This window comes from Camelina sativa, chromosome 2 (assembly GCF_000633955.1).
Source record: "Camelina sativa cultivar DH55 chromosome 2, Cs, whole genome shotgun sequence".
Classification (NCBI taxonomy): Eukaryota; Viridiplantae; Streptophyta; class Magnoliopsida; order Brassicales; family Brassicaceae; genus Camelina; species Camelina sativa.
Window position 1 is genome coordinate 18,489,615 of NC_025686.1, and position 15,433 is coordinate 18,505,047.

Consider the following 15,433-nt stretch of genomic DNA (forward strand, 5'->3'; position numbering starts at 1 on the left):
GATCCTATAATTGTAATTCTAGTATGTGACACATGATCTACAACAATATTAACAAACAAACAATTATCACACAACATTGATGCAAGGTCTAAGAATGTACCGTACGCTGTTCTCAATTGTTTGATTTTCATCAGGTGATGAAAACAAGTTCCCAAGGCATTAACCTCATATTTAAAAATTGAACGAGGTACCTTGACAAGCTTCTGAGCGTAGCAGAAGATCAGATTTGTTCTCAGAAGGCAACAGCCACAGGATCCTTCACAATGACTCAAAGAGCGAGATCTCTTCAGGTTTCTGCTAGCTCCTTTCGTCAACACCAACCCTATGTTGGATGTGCCTTTAAAATACTTGACAATCCTTTTAGCAGCTCGCATGTGTGATACTTTACGATCATGGATGTGGCTTCATCTCCACTTCTCTGTAACTCATATGCACTGATCAAACCTTTGGCATACTTGCATTAGTATATGAATATTTCATCATCTCGTGATGAAGTGAATGTGTTTTGTCTAGCGAACTCTCCTAAGAGCTTTGTACGACCAATCGGGCCTTGTGCTCCATAACTTTTCCAACTTGTCCAACTTCTGTTTTCCACAATCGTCACCCATAAACAACAAAGTTCCTTCAGCACAATGAATTCATCACCCAAGCACTGACCTGCAATCGCATCTACAGACCTAGTACAACCTCTGTAGCTTCACCCATGTTTCAACTTAACTCCATTGGCAAAGCTCTGACATGCAACGCCACTAACTGCATCTGAACAACTCTGTGTAATAGCAGCAGAAACAACAACTCTGCCCTCCTGAATCCTTCCAGCAGCTTCTTGATGGAAGTGATTCTCACAGTTTTCTGAGTGCTACAACTTACACTTGACAAACAGCTAGTTAATACACTCCTTCTCAGATCATGTCTCTAGACATCATAGAACTTTGCTGATTGAACTCTTTTGTTTGTGGATTGGACGACTTCGAAATATAATAGCTATTATCAGAGCGCTGACCTTGGACTCAAATATTGTCGCGCTCATCAACCACCTGACATCTTTCCTTGGTGAATGTAACAGCTAAACCTTCGTCACACAACTGACTGATGCTAATCAGATTGACTTTTAGACCATCGACAAGGTAGACAGATTCCATAGTGGGCTGGTCTTTACCTCGAGATACACCTCTGCCTCTGATTGAACCTACAACTTCATCCCCAAAAGTGACCTTGTCAGCTGAGCCTTCTTCAAAGTCGTATAGCCTTCCGTGATTCACAGTCATGTACCCTGAACAACCATAGTTCTTCAATACAACAATCTGTTGACCATGAACAATGTGCAAAACATAACGGTTCATGTCACTCTTCTTGAAGTTTACTCGCATGTATCTTCGAACATTTTGTGACACTCCTTCAGATGCGTGAGTGGTATAGTACAATCCAGACACTCAAAGCAGACAGCTTTGTGGAGGCTCTGACTTGCATAGTAACAGCGACATGTTCTTTTGTTCAGATCTTCGACACTTCACAGTCTTACCCTAACTTCTAATATTGTCCTCTTCTTCCAACCTTGTGGAACTTCTACTGGACAATGACACAGTTTCCCTCTCAGGTTGTTCATAACAGTCATCTGTTTAGTCTTCTGCAAGTTGAACTGAGACACCCGTTTGACAGCCTCACCTCTATGGTTCCTTATGCCATATTTTGCAATTATAGTACCCTCGTGAGTAATCAGCCCTCTGTGCAGATCTTTTGCTCCTTTACTCATCTTCTTGTTATTCCTTAGCTGATCCTCAAGGCGTTGTCTCAACAAAGACGAAATGACTTTTCCTCAGACAACAATTTCTCAAGAGTGGAGACTCTACAAAGCAGCTCTTCTTTCTCAGACACCAGACCATAATTCTCCTTCTTTTGCAGAATCAGATCCTTAGACAGAGCGATGACTTATTTCTCAACAGATAAGCCAGCCACATCATCCTTAGGTTTCAAAACAGACTCCTGATTCTCATCATCTTCTTGGGCTGAACCAAGATCACTCCATGTCAGACAAAATATCGAATGACCACAGCCTTAACGGTTGTAAAACTTCAACATGCTTCTTCCTTCAAGTGCAGAACATTCTGATTGGAAGTGTCCATAACCTTGATAGTCAGAACTCTGAGATTCTTTCTCTGCACCAGATCTGGATGATGAAGATTGACACTGACGTTGTACACTCTTCAGCCTTCTGAACTGCTTCTTGCTCAGTACTTCCTCATTACCTTGAACAGACGTCTGAGTTTCTACAGTCTTCAGAGTGAATGATTTCTCAGCCTTCTGATCATTCTTTCTCATATGCAGTTCATCTTTCTGAACTAATTTCACACACTGATCAACCTTTTGTTCATCAGAACTTAAGGCACCTTTACCATCAGATTTGTGAGAAAGATATCCATGTGATAAGCTCCTGAGAAATTCCTTGACAAACCTCTTATCCTTATATACCTTCTTCAGCACTACACCTTCCTCACACGGCGAGCTTAGTTGACTGTTGAAATGACAGGATAGTGAGACATCAGATTTTTCCTTCTTCACCCTTCTGGTTTCCTCAACGAAGGCTTCCAAAATATCCCAAGCTTCTTTCACCGACATACACTCTTGTACCATCGCGAACAGATCCATAGGCAAGCAGCTGAAAATAGTAGATAATGCTTCAGCGTTCTGTTTTCCCTTTAACTTCTCCTCAGCCGTCCATAGCTTACAGGGCTTTACTACAGTTTCTCCTCTCATGTTCGTAAGTGTTGGAAGTGACCATCCATCTTTAACAGCGAACCAGGCTTCCATATCACGACTCTGAATCATCTGTCTGATTTGTGCTTTCCAATCATCATAATACTCAACATCAAGCTTCAGCGGATTGTTCTCATCAACGAACTGTTGTGGATTCTCCATACCTCGTCTCAAGATCTCACCTGTTGAAAAGATACACAATTCTTTTATCAGGCGTCTGCTCTGATACCAATTGTAAGGGTATAGAGAAGCACAACACACTGATTCACACTTGGAACGCGCCAAGCCAACGCTTTTCTATTCAATCTTATTAACAAAATTTATCTTTTACAAGGATACAATTTTGTCTCGGCCCTTACTCAACCTATTCTACCCAATAGGATTGAACCCGACTAAGAATGAATCTGACCCCTCTTCTCTTTTCTATCTAAACACACACCTGTGTAGATCTAAGAGAATAAACTCACCCTCTCTCTTTTTAGCTGAGAGATTAAAACTCACCCTCTCTCTTTTCTATCTAAACTCTCACCAGAGTAGATCTAAGAGAAAGAAAAAACAATTCTCTGCGCACTTAATCACCACCCTGATTAACGTCACAGAGAACTGGGAACACCCCTTCTAAGCCTTATTTTTGTGGCTTCGAAGTTTACAACTGTATCAATATTCTAGAGTGCTCAACTTGGCTCGTGGCCTACTCCTAGAATATATATACACGATTTGAGAAACCCTAGAAGGCGAATCTCCAAGTATCACGGGATAAGGAAACTGCTTGTTTCTCAGCCTTATCCTTTCCTTAACTGTTGCGGAGAATATTCTTCATATCTCCAGACAAACGGAAACTGCTTGCTCCTCAAGCTTATCCTTTCCTTATTTATCGCAGAGAATATTTTCCATATCTCCAAGTACAATCTTGTCTCTATCTTCAAGACCACGTCAACAGCCTTCCTTGACGCATCATCACATCCACTCACGTCTTTCCACGTCAGCTCACACATCCATGTCAGCAACTCGGGCGTCTGTGATCTGATGCAGCTTCCTGATTGGCACAACGCTCTGTTCGGCACAACGACTTGTTCCTCACAGCGAGTTGTTCCAGAATCTGCATTTACAATTTAGACGGACCTGGTCACGAGCATTGGCCTTAGTAAAAGGTGATCGTTCATCTTGAGACATGTAGATTGAATACCAACCTTGATGAATTTGAACTTGATCATTTTTCTCACCGAAGATTTTCTTGGCGTTCACTAAACAAAATTCGAAGTCGTTAACCCATTCAAGCGGTTGAACTGAGCCTCTCCAAGCAACCACAATATCTCTCCGGCCAAGAAGCGCCGTGCCTTGGTCGTCTGTTACCGCCACGTAACCCATCCAATTCGACTCCTTTGTCCATCCCTCACGTGAAACCGGGAACAATAGGAATGACTCAGGCACGTGGACCTGTGATGTCGCGTATAGAAACTTGGTTACTTTGTACTTTGTGTACGGATGTGCTTTCTCTAGACCCACCTGCGTTTTAAGAAAACAAAAACGGTTTGCATCATTGTTTCTTGCATAAGAAGAAATTTCTTCTTAAAGTACCTTTCCGGCTTTCCCCTTTATTTATTAAATAGATATATTTCTTGCTTTGATTGGTGACATACATTATAGAATAGTAGAAAAAATGAAAAACAACATATGTGGAGTAAGATGTAATATATCGTATAGTATGTACACTCTAACAAATAAAGCATATTCCATCATTTGGGTAATTTACACCGTTTTTGATTGACGTAAGATGAAATATGGCATATTGCATCATTTGGTTAATTCCACAAAAGTGTATGATGGGTATTGGGTATAACAAATTAACCTTGGAAAATAATTGAAGGAAACAGAAAAACAATTTCAACTTTTCACGTTTCACAATTCTTAAAACTATACCAATCAAAACGTTAGATATGTAAAATTTTCTCTTCATTTTCGATGATACCTTGGCGAAGAAGTCTTTTCTAGAGTAGATGCTAGCGCCAGCGAACTTAGACTCGGTGTTGATGTTGAAAGTATCATAACCAGCCTGACCCATCTCGCCGTAATGTATGATATATTCCCGGAGATCTTGATCCAACGGCTGTAACGTCCCTTTCCAGTGGTTTAGACCGCTCAGATCTCTCCAGCTCTTTGCGAATTCTTTAGCCACTATCAAGTTCTCCTCCTCCTCTTTCTTCTTCCTCTTCATGATTCTCTTGAAGCTAAAACACCTCATCGCTTTCTTGTCTTCTTCCTCCATAATCAATCGTTCAGATATATCTCTAAAGTTTATTTGATCAGAGAAGAAGCTCTTTGAGTTAAAGAAGATGAATTATGTTGAAAACTTTAGAGATGATAGCTGGTTTGATGATATAAATATTTAATCGCGTATCTTAGGCGTGCTGCAGAGGAAGCATCGTTCTCGATATATTTGGTATTAAATGTCAAATTTGTTTGATAGACAAAAAGTTTAAGTTTCTTAATATATCCGGAAACAAGTTCTTTTTAACGTTTAAGGAAAGCAATAGCTCATCAAACAAACGATTCCTTTCTTTTCTTATAATCTTCTTTCACTTTTCTGTCATGATCTATGCTATGACTATGACTATTCGAGTTGGATTTGACCAAACCAACCAAAAACATATAAAAGGGTTCGATGTAAAATTGGTTCAAAATTCAATTGAAACTAAAACTGTACCGAACCTTACCAAACTTGGATCAAGCTATCTATATTTGCTAAACCGTAAAGACAAAATTCGAAGAAAAAACGAATCGAGCATATCTACTATCATATTACGTGAAAGCATGAGTGTGGATGTCACTAATTGTGTAAAATTGTCAATTGCTTGTAAACGTGGAGCAAGCTATCTAACGTAATACTGATATCCCCTTTTAATAAAAGGGAAGTACACAACTTAAGTTTTGTAGACTTTATAAAAAATATAAATGGTTACAAATGCATACTAATAGGTTATATATAGGATATACATTAACCATATATTCTTCATAAGATAACTCTTTATATATAGATAATAAATAATAAATCCATAAATCGTGGAGCAAATATATCACGAAGATCACAACATAGTTATTTCAAATGATCTCCTTTTTAATAAAAGAAAAGTACACAACATAGTTTATATTATTTATATTATAATATAAAATAAAGAGAAGTACACAATATAGTTTATATTATAGTGATTAAATTATATTATTTAATTTAAAATTATAATCGCAAAATTATTTCAAATGATCTTCTTTTTAATAAAAAGAAATACACAACATAGTTGTTGTAGACTTTATATTTTTAATAAATTATAAATGATTACAAATAGGTTATAGATAGGTTATAGATTAATTCATATATTAATGGTCACACCTAAATATTGGGTGCAACCTTAATTAGAGATATTCCAAATTGATAATTGATATATTAATGGTAATAAATAAAATCATGGATCTTCCAAACTGTATTTTCAGAAGATTTTAGTCATATATCAAGTTTTCCAAAGATCTTTAAACACAATATTACAAATTTACTTTCCACAGATTTTATTGAGAAACTATAACGTTCAATATAAATTAGGACCATGCTAGAGTACATATTGAATTTTGTTTTTATATTATAATTTTAAGACTTACATACTCAAACACGAGTTAAATTTTTATATACTCTAGCACGGAAGCTGTTGGACACACTCTAGCACGAATTAATAATTTTATATACTTTAATACGGGTTAAAATTAATAATATAAGACTTATATAATAGATTTACGTACATTCCATAAATAATATTTACAACAAAAATTGTTTGCATGAGTTGCATCCAAATAATATTATATACAATTACATATATAAAATTTTAAAAATAATAAAATGTATTTCAATCTGTGCTGTAGCACGGATCCAAATCTAGTATGCTCTATCGACACAAACTTCTTTGGAATAAGATCATATATATGCGATTTAACTATAGAAAATATTAAAAATGATTTGCAACTAATTTCATACAAATAATTTGATCTTATCTCAAATTATAATATAGACGCTAGCCACGTATAGTTACCAACTAAAAAAGTCCACACGTTGATACATTACATGATTTCAGATCACAATTATATAGATTGATTTGTTTTTAAAAAAATATTTTCTTATCCGTGGAAGCTTCGTAACATGGATTGGAGGTTTACTAACTAAAACTGTGCACTCACTTATTATCACGTTATGCAAATAAGTTGATAAATAAATCTAAAATCCATAGCGGGTTTGTGCATATTAATAATAATGTTTCGCATCATAAATATTTTAATACTCAAAAAATATGTGTTGTAACAAAACTATGAAGACAGGCCTTTTACAATATGGGCTTGAAGCTTTTATTTTTCGTCCATATATAGGGCCTAATTTATTCTCTTCTACTTGTTTTTAGTCTCTCTCTCCCACACCAAGTTTAAAAGATTTGTTACATGTGAAACTTGACCGTCACAATATATCCGTTGAAAAATGATAATTTATTTGACATGGTACATCATAATACTATATAGAAAAAGCCATCATACTATAGGATAAATAAATGATTGTACAGCTGCAGGAAGTCAAAATGTACAGTACGTAATAATCATATATATATAAAAGTATAGTTTCACCCTCTCCTTATTGGTTCACTTGGCAATACAATTTTAACAAAAAAAAATTATACCCAATTAATTTTCATATTTAACTCACATAATATAAAACTAAAATCATATAAATTCTCCCTATAAATTATGCATTAACTTTATTTCTCCATTAAGTTGTATTAATCAATTGTATTAAAACAAAACAATAAATTAGAATTGTAACTCTCATTTTTCTTAATGTAATTTTTCATCATTTCTCTTCCTATAAATACTTATTATCTTATTCTCTTAGTCTATCACTTTTTCATTTTTTCATCTTCTTCCACTACTCTCAAATCTCTTTTTTGTTTTGTTTTGTTTTGTTTTGTATTTTTTTTGTTATTGTTGTTGTATGGCTTATAAAAAATCAAATCAAATATCATTGTAAAAGCTTAGTTTTAGAGTTTGTATGATATGTATATCTTATATATTTATTTTAATCTTTTAAAATGTTTATCTCCATTTTCTATTTTATATTAACATCTTATAAGTCATTATTTTCATACTTCCTTACAATATTCACCACACAATAAGATCATAAAGTTGAAATGATCCATATGTAATTATCTATTATGTCTCTGGTTATCTCACATATTCATGTATCATTTTTAATAATTTATAAAGATCAATATAATATTTAAAGATCAATATAATTATCCATTTATCCATTTATAAAGACTATTTTGTTTTGTGATCCAATTGTTAAATCTGCAGAGATCAATATAATATATATATATATATATATATTTTTATTTTTTATGATTTGAGGTTTTTGAAAACAAAAAGAACATAATTAAACAATTGGTTTTTTGTGTCTTTAATCAAAATAAAAAATGATCCAAAAAACAAAACATATTCAACTGGAACTTAAATATAAAAATAAAATATAATTTTAAAAATATCATTTCACTAAATTCTCTAAAGATGAAACCATTAGTATGAAATCTAGCACTATAAATTAAATTGATGAGTGAAAACCAAAAAAATATAAGTTATCCTTGGGATTTTAAAAATTATTGAGATTGAAGAATTCATATAATTTTATAAGAAAACTAATTTAGTTTGTCACTTAAAAAGTAATATTTTTTATTTTGAAATATTATGTGTAAGTGTTGAGTTTATATCAACAAACAACCAAATCATGTGAATTTTGATTCAGCCACTTGGTATTCCTTTTATTTTAGGTTATAAAAAATTAAAATATTTATTTATAATTAAAGACATGTAACTCCATTTAACTCAAATGTAACTCCTATCCAATAATTGTACATTAATTCATTCCTCCTACTAACTTATTATCTTTCAAGAGAAATTTATTTTGGTTAAATTTTAATATTTTTTATTTATTTTGGTTGGCTAAACTTATATTCATATTTTGGTTGGCTAAATTAATATATTTCTCATGTAAAATTATTGTTTATAATATATTTCTCATTTCAAAGTTTAAAGCAATATATCATATATATAAAAGTAAGGTTTTGGTCTCTCCTTATTGGTTGTTTTTCATTTAATGTTTTCTAATTTTTTTTCATTTTTTCTTTGCTTTCTAATTGCTTTAAACAATATTTAAGATCCAATAAACACAATACATTTAACTCACACATTAAAATAAAATTATAACTGAAAATAAAATAAATTATGCATTAATCATATTCTACCACTCAATTTTATTCAAACACAATAAATTACTATTGTAACTCCATAGTTCTAAATGTAACTTCCATCATTTCTTATCATATAAATAAGCATTCTCTCAATCTATCATTCTCTCATATTGACATTCTTTTACTATCTCATTTTCACATTCTTTCATTCTCTTCTACAATACCTCAAATCATTTTTCGTTTTTTTTTTATTTCTTATTTTTGTTGTGTGGGTTGTAAAAAACAAATAAAATATCATTGTAAATTTTTAATGCTAAATTTTAATTTTAGAGACTACATGATATATATTTTACATTGTTCTTATTTTAAAAGATTTATCTCCTTTATCTAATTTGGATTATTATCTTATAAGTAATCATTCTCTCTTCCTCTCCCACCAATATCAAATGTTGTTATATCTCATATGTGTTGTAAGAGTTTGATTCTATATTTTAATTTAGAAAGTATTATATATATATATATATTACATTGTTCTATTTTTTAAAGATTCATCTCCATTATCTAATTTGGATTACCATCTTATAGTAAACATTCTCTCCTCCTCTCCTACCAATATCAAATGTTGTTATATCTCATATGTGTTGTAACTTGTAAGAGTTTGATTCTATATTTTAATGTAGAAAATATTATATATATTTAACATTGTTTTCAATTTTTATTTTATTTATATAAAAAATATTTCTTTTATATTTCTTGCCTTTCTAATCTATTCATATTTATTTTTTAAATTTGCATAGTTAAATTTAAATTCACATATGTTGGTTTTAACAAAACAATCAACTTTATTTGAGAATTAGATGTTCCTATTCATTTTTAAACGATCAATGTGTAACATATAAGCATTTTGTCTTGCAATCACAAGTTCCATTTCCATTGCTTAACTCCATGGTTAAACTATAATATATGTTGTCCTATTTGTAGGAATAACAACATACTTATTTAATTTATTTAAAAGAGCAGATGATTAAACGAAATAAACATTTCTCCAAATTTTATAATTCAATCAGTGAGTGTACTTATTACTTTGAAAAACTTTTACATTGAAGTTCATAAAATCATATAAGAAAACTAAAATACTATATCACTTCAAATTTGGAAGGAAACACTTGGTATTCCTTTTAAAAAAAGTCAAGACACATATAAAAATTTATTAATATTTAACTCACTTTAAAGACATTAAAGGTCATTTAACTCAAAAATAACTTCTATCCAATAATTTCATACATTCCTCCCACAAATAAATATATATATATATATATATGTTCAAGATTGTATTTAAATATTACATAATTTTTTAGTTAGCTAAATTTATAGTCACATATATACAATATATATACATAAGAATTTATATTACTTATTAACACCATAATTCGACCCATTATTTGCTTAACTCAATATTGGTTTCAAAGCCAACTAAAGAAAAACAGAAACGATCTTATTGATATTAGACCAAAACATGGGCATACAAACATAATCACTTACACGGAAGATATTTAAAAAAATAACTTATTATTGCAACATCAACGTATGACGGGTTTATATAAGCAGTTAATTAGAAAATATATAATACAATAAATGTATTGGAAACAATATCAGTCAATGATAAGATTGGATCCTCAAAAGTAAGAAACAATATCTTCATAATTCATAAAAAGTAAACGCCATAATTATACACATCTAAACGAAATGGTATAAACATATAATGTATAAATAAAAGTGACGGCAAAGCCCGTATATGCCTAATTAAAACGAAATAATACAAAAGAGAAAACGAAAAAGACCAAAAAAAAAACAAGAAAGTGCCAACTACACCACAACCCACGCGTTGCGTGGGGAAGCACCTAGTTGGTGTACAATGTTAAAGTATGACCATTTTGGTGAAAAACTGAAAATGGTCCCGAGTCCGATGCATGGCTTCACAAGGATCAGTGCACTACTGTCTCCACAAAATTAGTCACATACACACGTGTAATTATAGATGAACACAGAGGTTGTGTGTTACCCTCACCCTCAGGCCTCAGCGATAGGCGTCAGGGTTTGTCGAAATTGGTGATATGATAGACCCTTGTAAGATCATTTGAAATGGATGAGCTTTTTGGATTAGCCTTAATAGTCTCATGGGTTTAACAGGGCTAATTAATCTGTTAGAGTTTTGAATAATCATTTTTTCTTACCACCCAAATATACTAAATTTAGAAGATTTTTTAAATAGATTAATTAGTAAATAACAAATACGCAAATTACTAAATATATGATAGAATTTAATTAGGTGTAATATCATTTTTTGAAATTTAATATTTGTTGCTCAATTTTTTAAATTTTTTTCTAAAGAAAATACTCATTTACAATGTGGGAAAAACCTGAAGTTGGTGAAACTTAAGAGAAAAAAGCTTTGGAACCAGAGTAATTTCACAGTGGAGAAACCTAGAGGGTCGAGAAAATCATTTGTTTAGGGTGATGACTGATGTTTATGATAGACGATCTTCAAACCATATGTGCAATAGTCCGTTAAACATACGAGTTTTTTTCGTAACGAAGACATATAAATTTATTCGTAATCGTCTTGTCAATGATACGTGAGATGTCGACTGTCGAGAGCCAACTTTGTTGACGTCGTTTTTTATTTCTTCTTTCCACATATGATAGATCGTGGTTTGGAAGATCATCCTAATCAAGTTGTGGTCCAATTTTGTAATTGTTGTGTGTTGTGAAGTGGATATTGAATTCTGGTATAGAATTTTGTCACTAAAACCAAATTGTGAATGTGTAAAGATACCCGAAAAAAGTGTATTATCATGGATGACATATGATTTGATAAAAATCTAATCGCATTTGATTTCAAATAATTTTTTAAGTATTGGGTTTTGTATCTTAAACAAATATTGAAGTCGACCAAAAAGAAATACATTATTGAAGTAAATTAAAGTCTTCCTGCTCAAAGTTGTAACAAGGAACAAAAATGCTACCTATAATTGGACACTTTTTTCTCTGTGACGGCACCTGTATTTGGAAACATATACTGATCTACGTAAACTACTCTTACATCATAGCATAATATTCGGTTTGAACTTAGCAAGTATCTATTATCTGGTAATATATAGCTCACTTCAAAATTTGCAGTTTGGTGCTGCATCATCTGTTGGCGTTGATATTGATCCCCTGGCAATAAAATCTGCTAGTCATAATGCAGCTCTGAACAACATTCCTTTGGAGAAACTGGAGCTGCACCTTGCACCAAGTGAGAATAGCTCTTCTGGAAGAGAAACACCATTGCAAAAAGAACAGTTTGACGTGGTCATTGCAAGCATACTCTTAAACCCGGTTATGGAACTAGCAGATCATATAGTTTCATTTGCAAAACCTGGGGCAACCATTGGCATTTCTGGAATCCTATCTGAACAGGTACATAAAGACTTCTCATTATCATCTCTCATTATAATACTCATCCATTATGATAGCAATCAAGCTACCTGCTAGTAATGAGAACTGAAAATAAGACCGTGACCTGAGTAATTCAATGCTCTTTTTGCAGCTTCCAAATGTAATAGAACGATACTCTCCCTTCTTGGAGAACATTTCTGTGGCCACAATAGGTGATTGGGAATGCATGAGCGGTACCAAAAAAAGGGAGTTTATTGATAACTGTTAACTTTTTCAGTGTTACATCAGAAAAGAGGCAATAACATAAAGCACTAGCGAAGCAAAGGCAAGAAGAACAAAAGGTGCCTAATGATCATACATAAAGAACAGATCTGCCTTAGTAGTTGAGTAAGAGGCTACAAGCCTACAACTACACATGAAATGAAACTTAATGTACTCTTCATTGATGTATTCAAAAATTCAAATCTATTATGATTTAAAGTTTGTGTTGTCACCAACTCTGGTTGTAATTATTGTTCAAACAACCATTGTATTTAAGTTCTACAGAAACAAAAAATTATGTCGACATCAACTATCTTCATTATGTTGCTTCACCTGTTGAGTTTTCTTCTACCCAAAGAAGAGGTCTTCTTAGGAATGTAGACCTTGTAACTCACCTGAACAAAAAATTCAAAAGAAAAAAGTTAGGACACATATAAACTTGCTTGGAACCTACAAGGAAATCAATATTTCAAGAATTACGGGAACTTTACCTGAACCATTTCTCCACCCCTCATCACAGTCATTGTTTTCTTTTCGTACTGAGACTCATCTTTTGTTTCATCAACTTTTTTCTGTTCAGACTGAGACCCTTCTTTTGTTTCATCTAATGTCTCTTTGCCGGCTTGAGAAGACGACTGGGGGTTAAGGGTAGAACTAACTTTTGTTGGTTCTACGTTTTCACCTCCATTCTCTGGTGCCAGAGCTAGAGAACTTTCTGGACAATTCTTGTCGATGGTACTGCCATTGATGCTCTCTGCTTCAGCATCTTGGCCACCAGCGGCTTCTTTCCAGCTAGCTAGATTTAAACTTTCTTTCCCCAATGACGGTCTAATCAACTTCCGTTTAGTTGAACATGAGCTAATACTAGAACTAGCTTTAACCTTGGCAGTATCACCAGGCTGCTGATCTTGTTGAGAAGCAGGATTAGCCAATGCTGCTCCCGACTCCTTAACATTAACAACATGTAATATCTTTTCTGAAGTCTCAAGATCTTTACTTACCCCAGAATCACAAAGCTTCTGCTCCATGAGACTATGGTCTTGTGACTCATCAACTTTTTCAGATTCAATTTGCAGAGGTTCTCCTTCTAAAACAGAAGACACCTCTTTTCTTGTCATTCCACTCTTTTGGTTCACTCCACGAAATCTTCTAAGATTCTCCAAAGCTCTTTTCTTTAATATGGCTTCCAATTCATCATCTTTCTGAGAAACTTTGCTAGTTTCAGATTCATTATATTCTAAAAATTCATCATAGCCAACAGTTCTACCTTCGTTGTCATCATCAGCACGAGCTCTAGCATAAGAGACATTAGTTTCACCATCTCTCTCATCAGATTCATCACTAAGTCCTAACTCTCTATTGTCACCACGTGACATATAGACATCTCTGTCATCTTCTTCCTTTCTCTCATCATCGCCATAACCATATGATACAACAATAATAGATTTAAGCCTTCTAGAATTACTCTCGGGTATAACTTCATCTTCCACATGTAAGTATTCATCAGGTTCACTCGACTCATCTCTACTTCTTCTCCTCACATCCTTAACCTTACCAAGTCTTCCTCTCCCCCTAGACCTTCTCTTCCCATCACTCTCACTACCGTCATCATCATCGCTCTGCTCACTACTACTAGAGCTTGAACTCAAATCTCTCTTACGTCTCTTTCTTGAAACAAGTCTCTTCTTCTTCTTCTTCTTCTTCCCTAAAGATTCATCCTTCCTCTTAGATCTTTTCCTTTTCTTTAACAGACCAGAATCATCGTCATCGTCATCACTCTCACTACTAGAAGAATACCTCTTCCGTGACCTCTTCTTACTCAATTTAGATTGACGACGCTTCATCTTCTTCCTCCTGTAATCATCTTCTGAACTAGAAGAAGAATACAAAGAAGAATCTGAAAAACTTGATTCACTCTCATCTGAATAGTCTTTAACCTTAGGAATCCTCTTCGATTTGTTCCTCTTCGTCTTCCTCTTCTTCTTCACCGATCGCAACTGCACAATACATCAAAACCAAAAAGGTCAATACTTTAACACAAATCAAAATCAAAAGTTTCGATTTTTATCCACATCGATCTAATCACAATACATTAAAACATAATGGGTAGTAAGCCACACAATCCATTCAATCCAAAAATCTCATCTTTTAAAAAAAGCCATAAGAAACAGAGAGAAAGAGAGAGTTACCTTAGTAGAGGGATCTGTAGAATGTTTGAGTTTCTTTGAGGAAGATGAAGATTTGCCCATTGTTGTTACTCTCTCGATGGTATCGGTTTTATCTTCTCGTCCTAATCTGTTGGTTCCTGCAAAGAAAAGGGATCGAGATAGAAGAATTAAGTAATTGAATCGTTAAGCAAAGGTTTGAGAACTAATGGGCAATTTATAAAAAGGGAGAAAAAAGGGAACTTTGGGTTTGGTTGGAATTGGATGAGAAACCCTAAATTATTCAAAATTTCCTAATTGTTTTTAACCAAAACTGTCCGAACAGTGAAGATGATGTTTCCTTTTTCTATTTGGAATGTTACTAAATTTTTTTAATGAAAAAAAAGTCACATTTAAAAGAGGAAATAAATAAATACAGATTTTTTAGGAGGTTTATTGGTTAGCAAAGTTTTAAAATAAATTTGGAAAATTAAATTTAAGTCATATTTTCAATTTTAAGAAATGTAAAGTTAAAAATACAAAAAAAAAAAAAAAAAAAAAAAA

The 15,433-nt window shown here is 32.9% G+C and overlaps 2 protein-coding genes and 1 long non-coding RNA gene across 3 annotated transcripts in view; 1 reads left to right on the forward strand and 2 right to left on the reverse strand.

Moving 5' to 3' along the window:
- Positions 1-5,197, reverse strand: part of LOC104729108 (phospholipase A1-IIgamma-like) — a 13,103-nt gene extending 7,906 nt beyond the window's left edge. The window contains exons 1-2 of the mRNA XM_019230878.1: positions 4,724-5,197; positions 3,877-4,260 (exon numbers count right to left, since the gene is read on the reverse strand). Of these exons, the coding sequence (XP_019086423.1) occupies positions 3,877-4,260; positions 4,724-5,020 (681 nt within the window). The 5' untranslated portion in view covers positions 5,021-5,197. The remainder of the gene's footprint in view (positions 1-3,876; positions 4,261-4,723) is intronic.
- On the forward strand, positions 12,033-13,057 carry LOC109128878. Its single transcript, XR_002035160.1, has 2 exons — positions 12,033-12,485; positions 12,616-13,057. It is a non-coding gene; the product is annotated as an uncharacterized LOC109128878 (long non-coding RNA).
- LOC104729118 (transcriptional regulator ATRX homolog) lies at positions 12,886-15,210 on the reverse strand. The gene is made up of 3 exons (XM_010448010.2): positions 14,915-15,210; positions 13,217-14,722; positions 12,886-13,120 (listed from the first exon to the last, which is right to left on the reverse strand). The coding sequence occupies exons 1-3, from the start codon at positions 14,972-14,974 to the stop codon at positions 13,055-13,057; spliced, it is 1,632 nt and encodes a 543-aa protein (XP_010446312.1). The 5' UTR covers positions 14,975-15,210; the 3' UTR covers positions 12,886-13,054.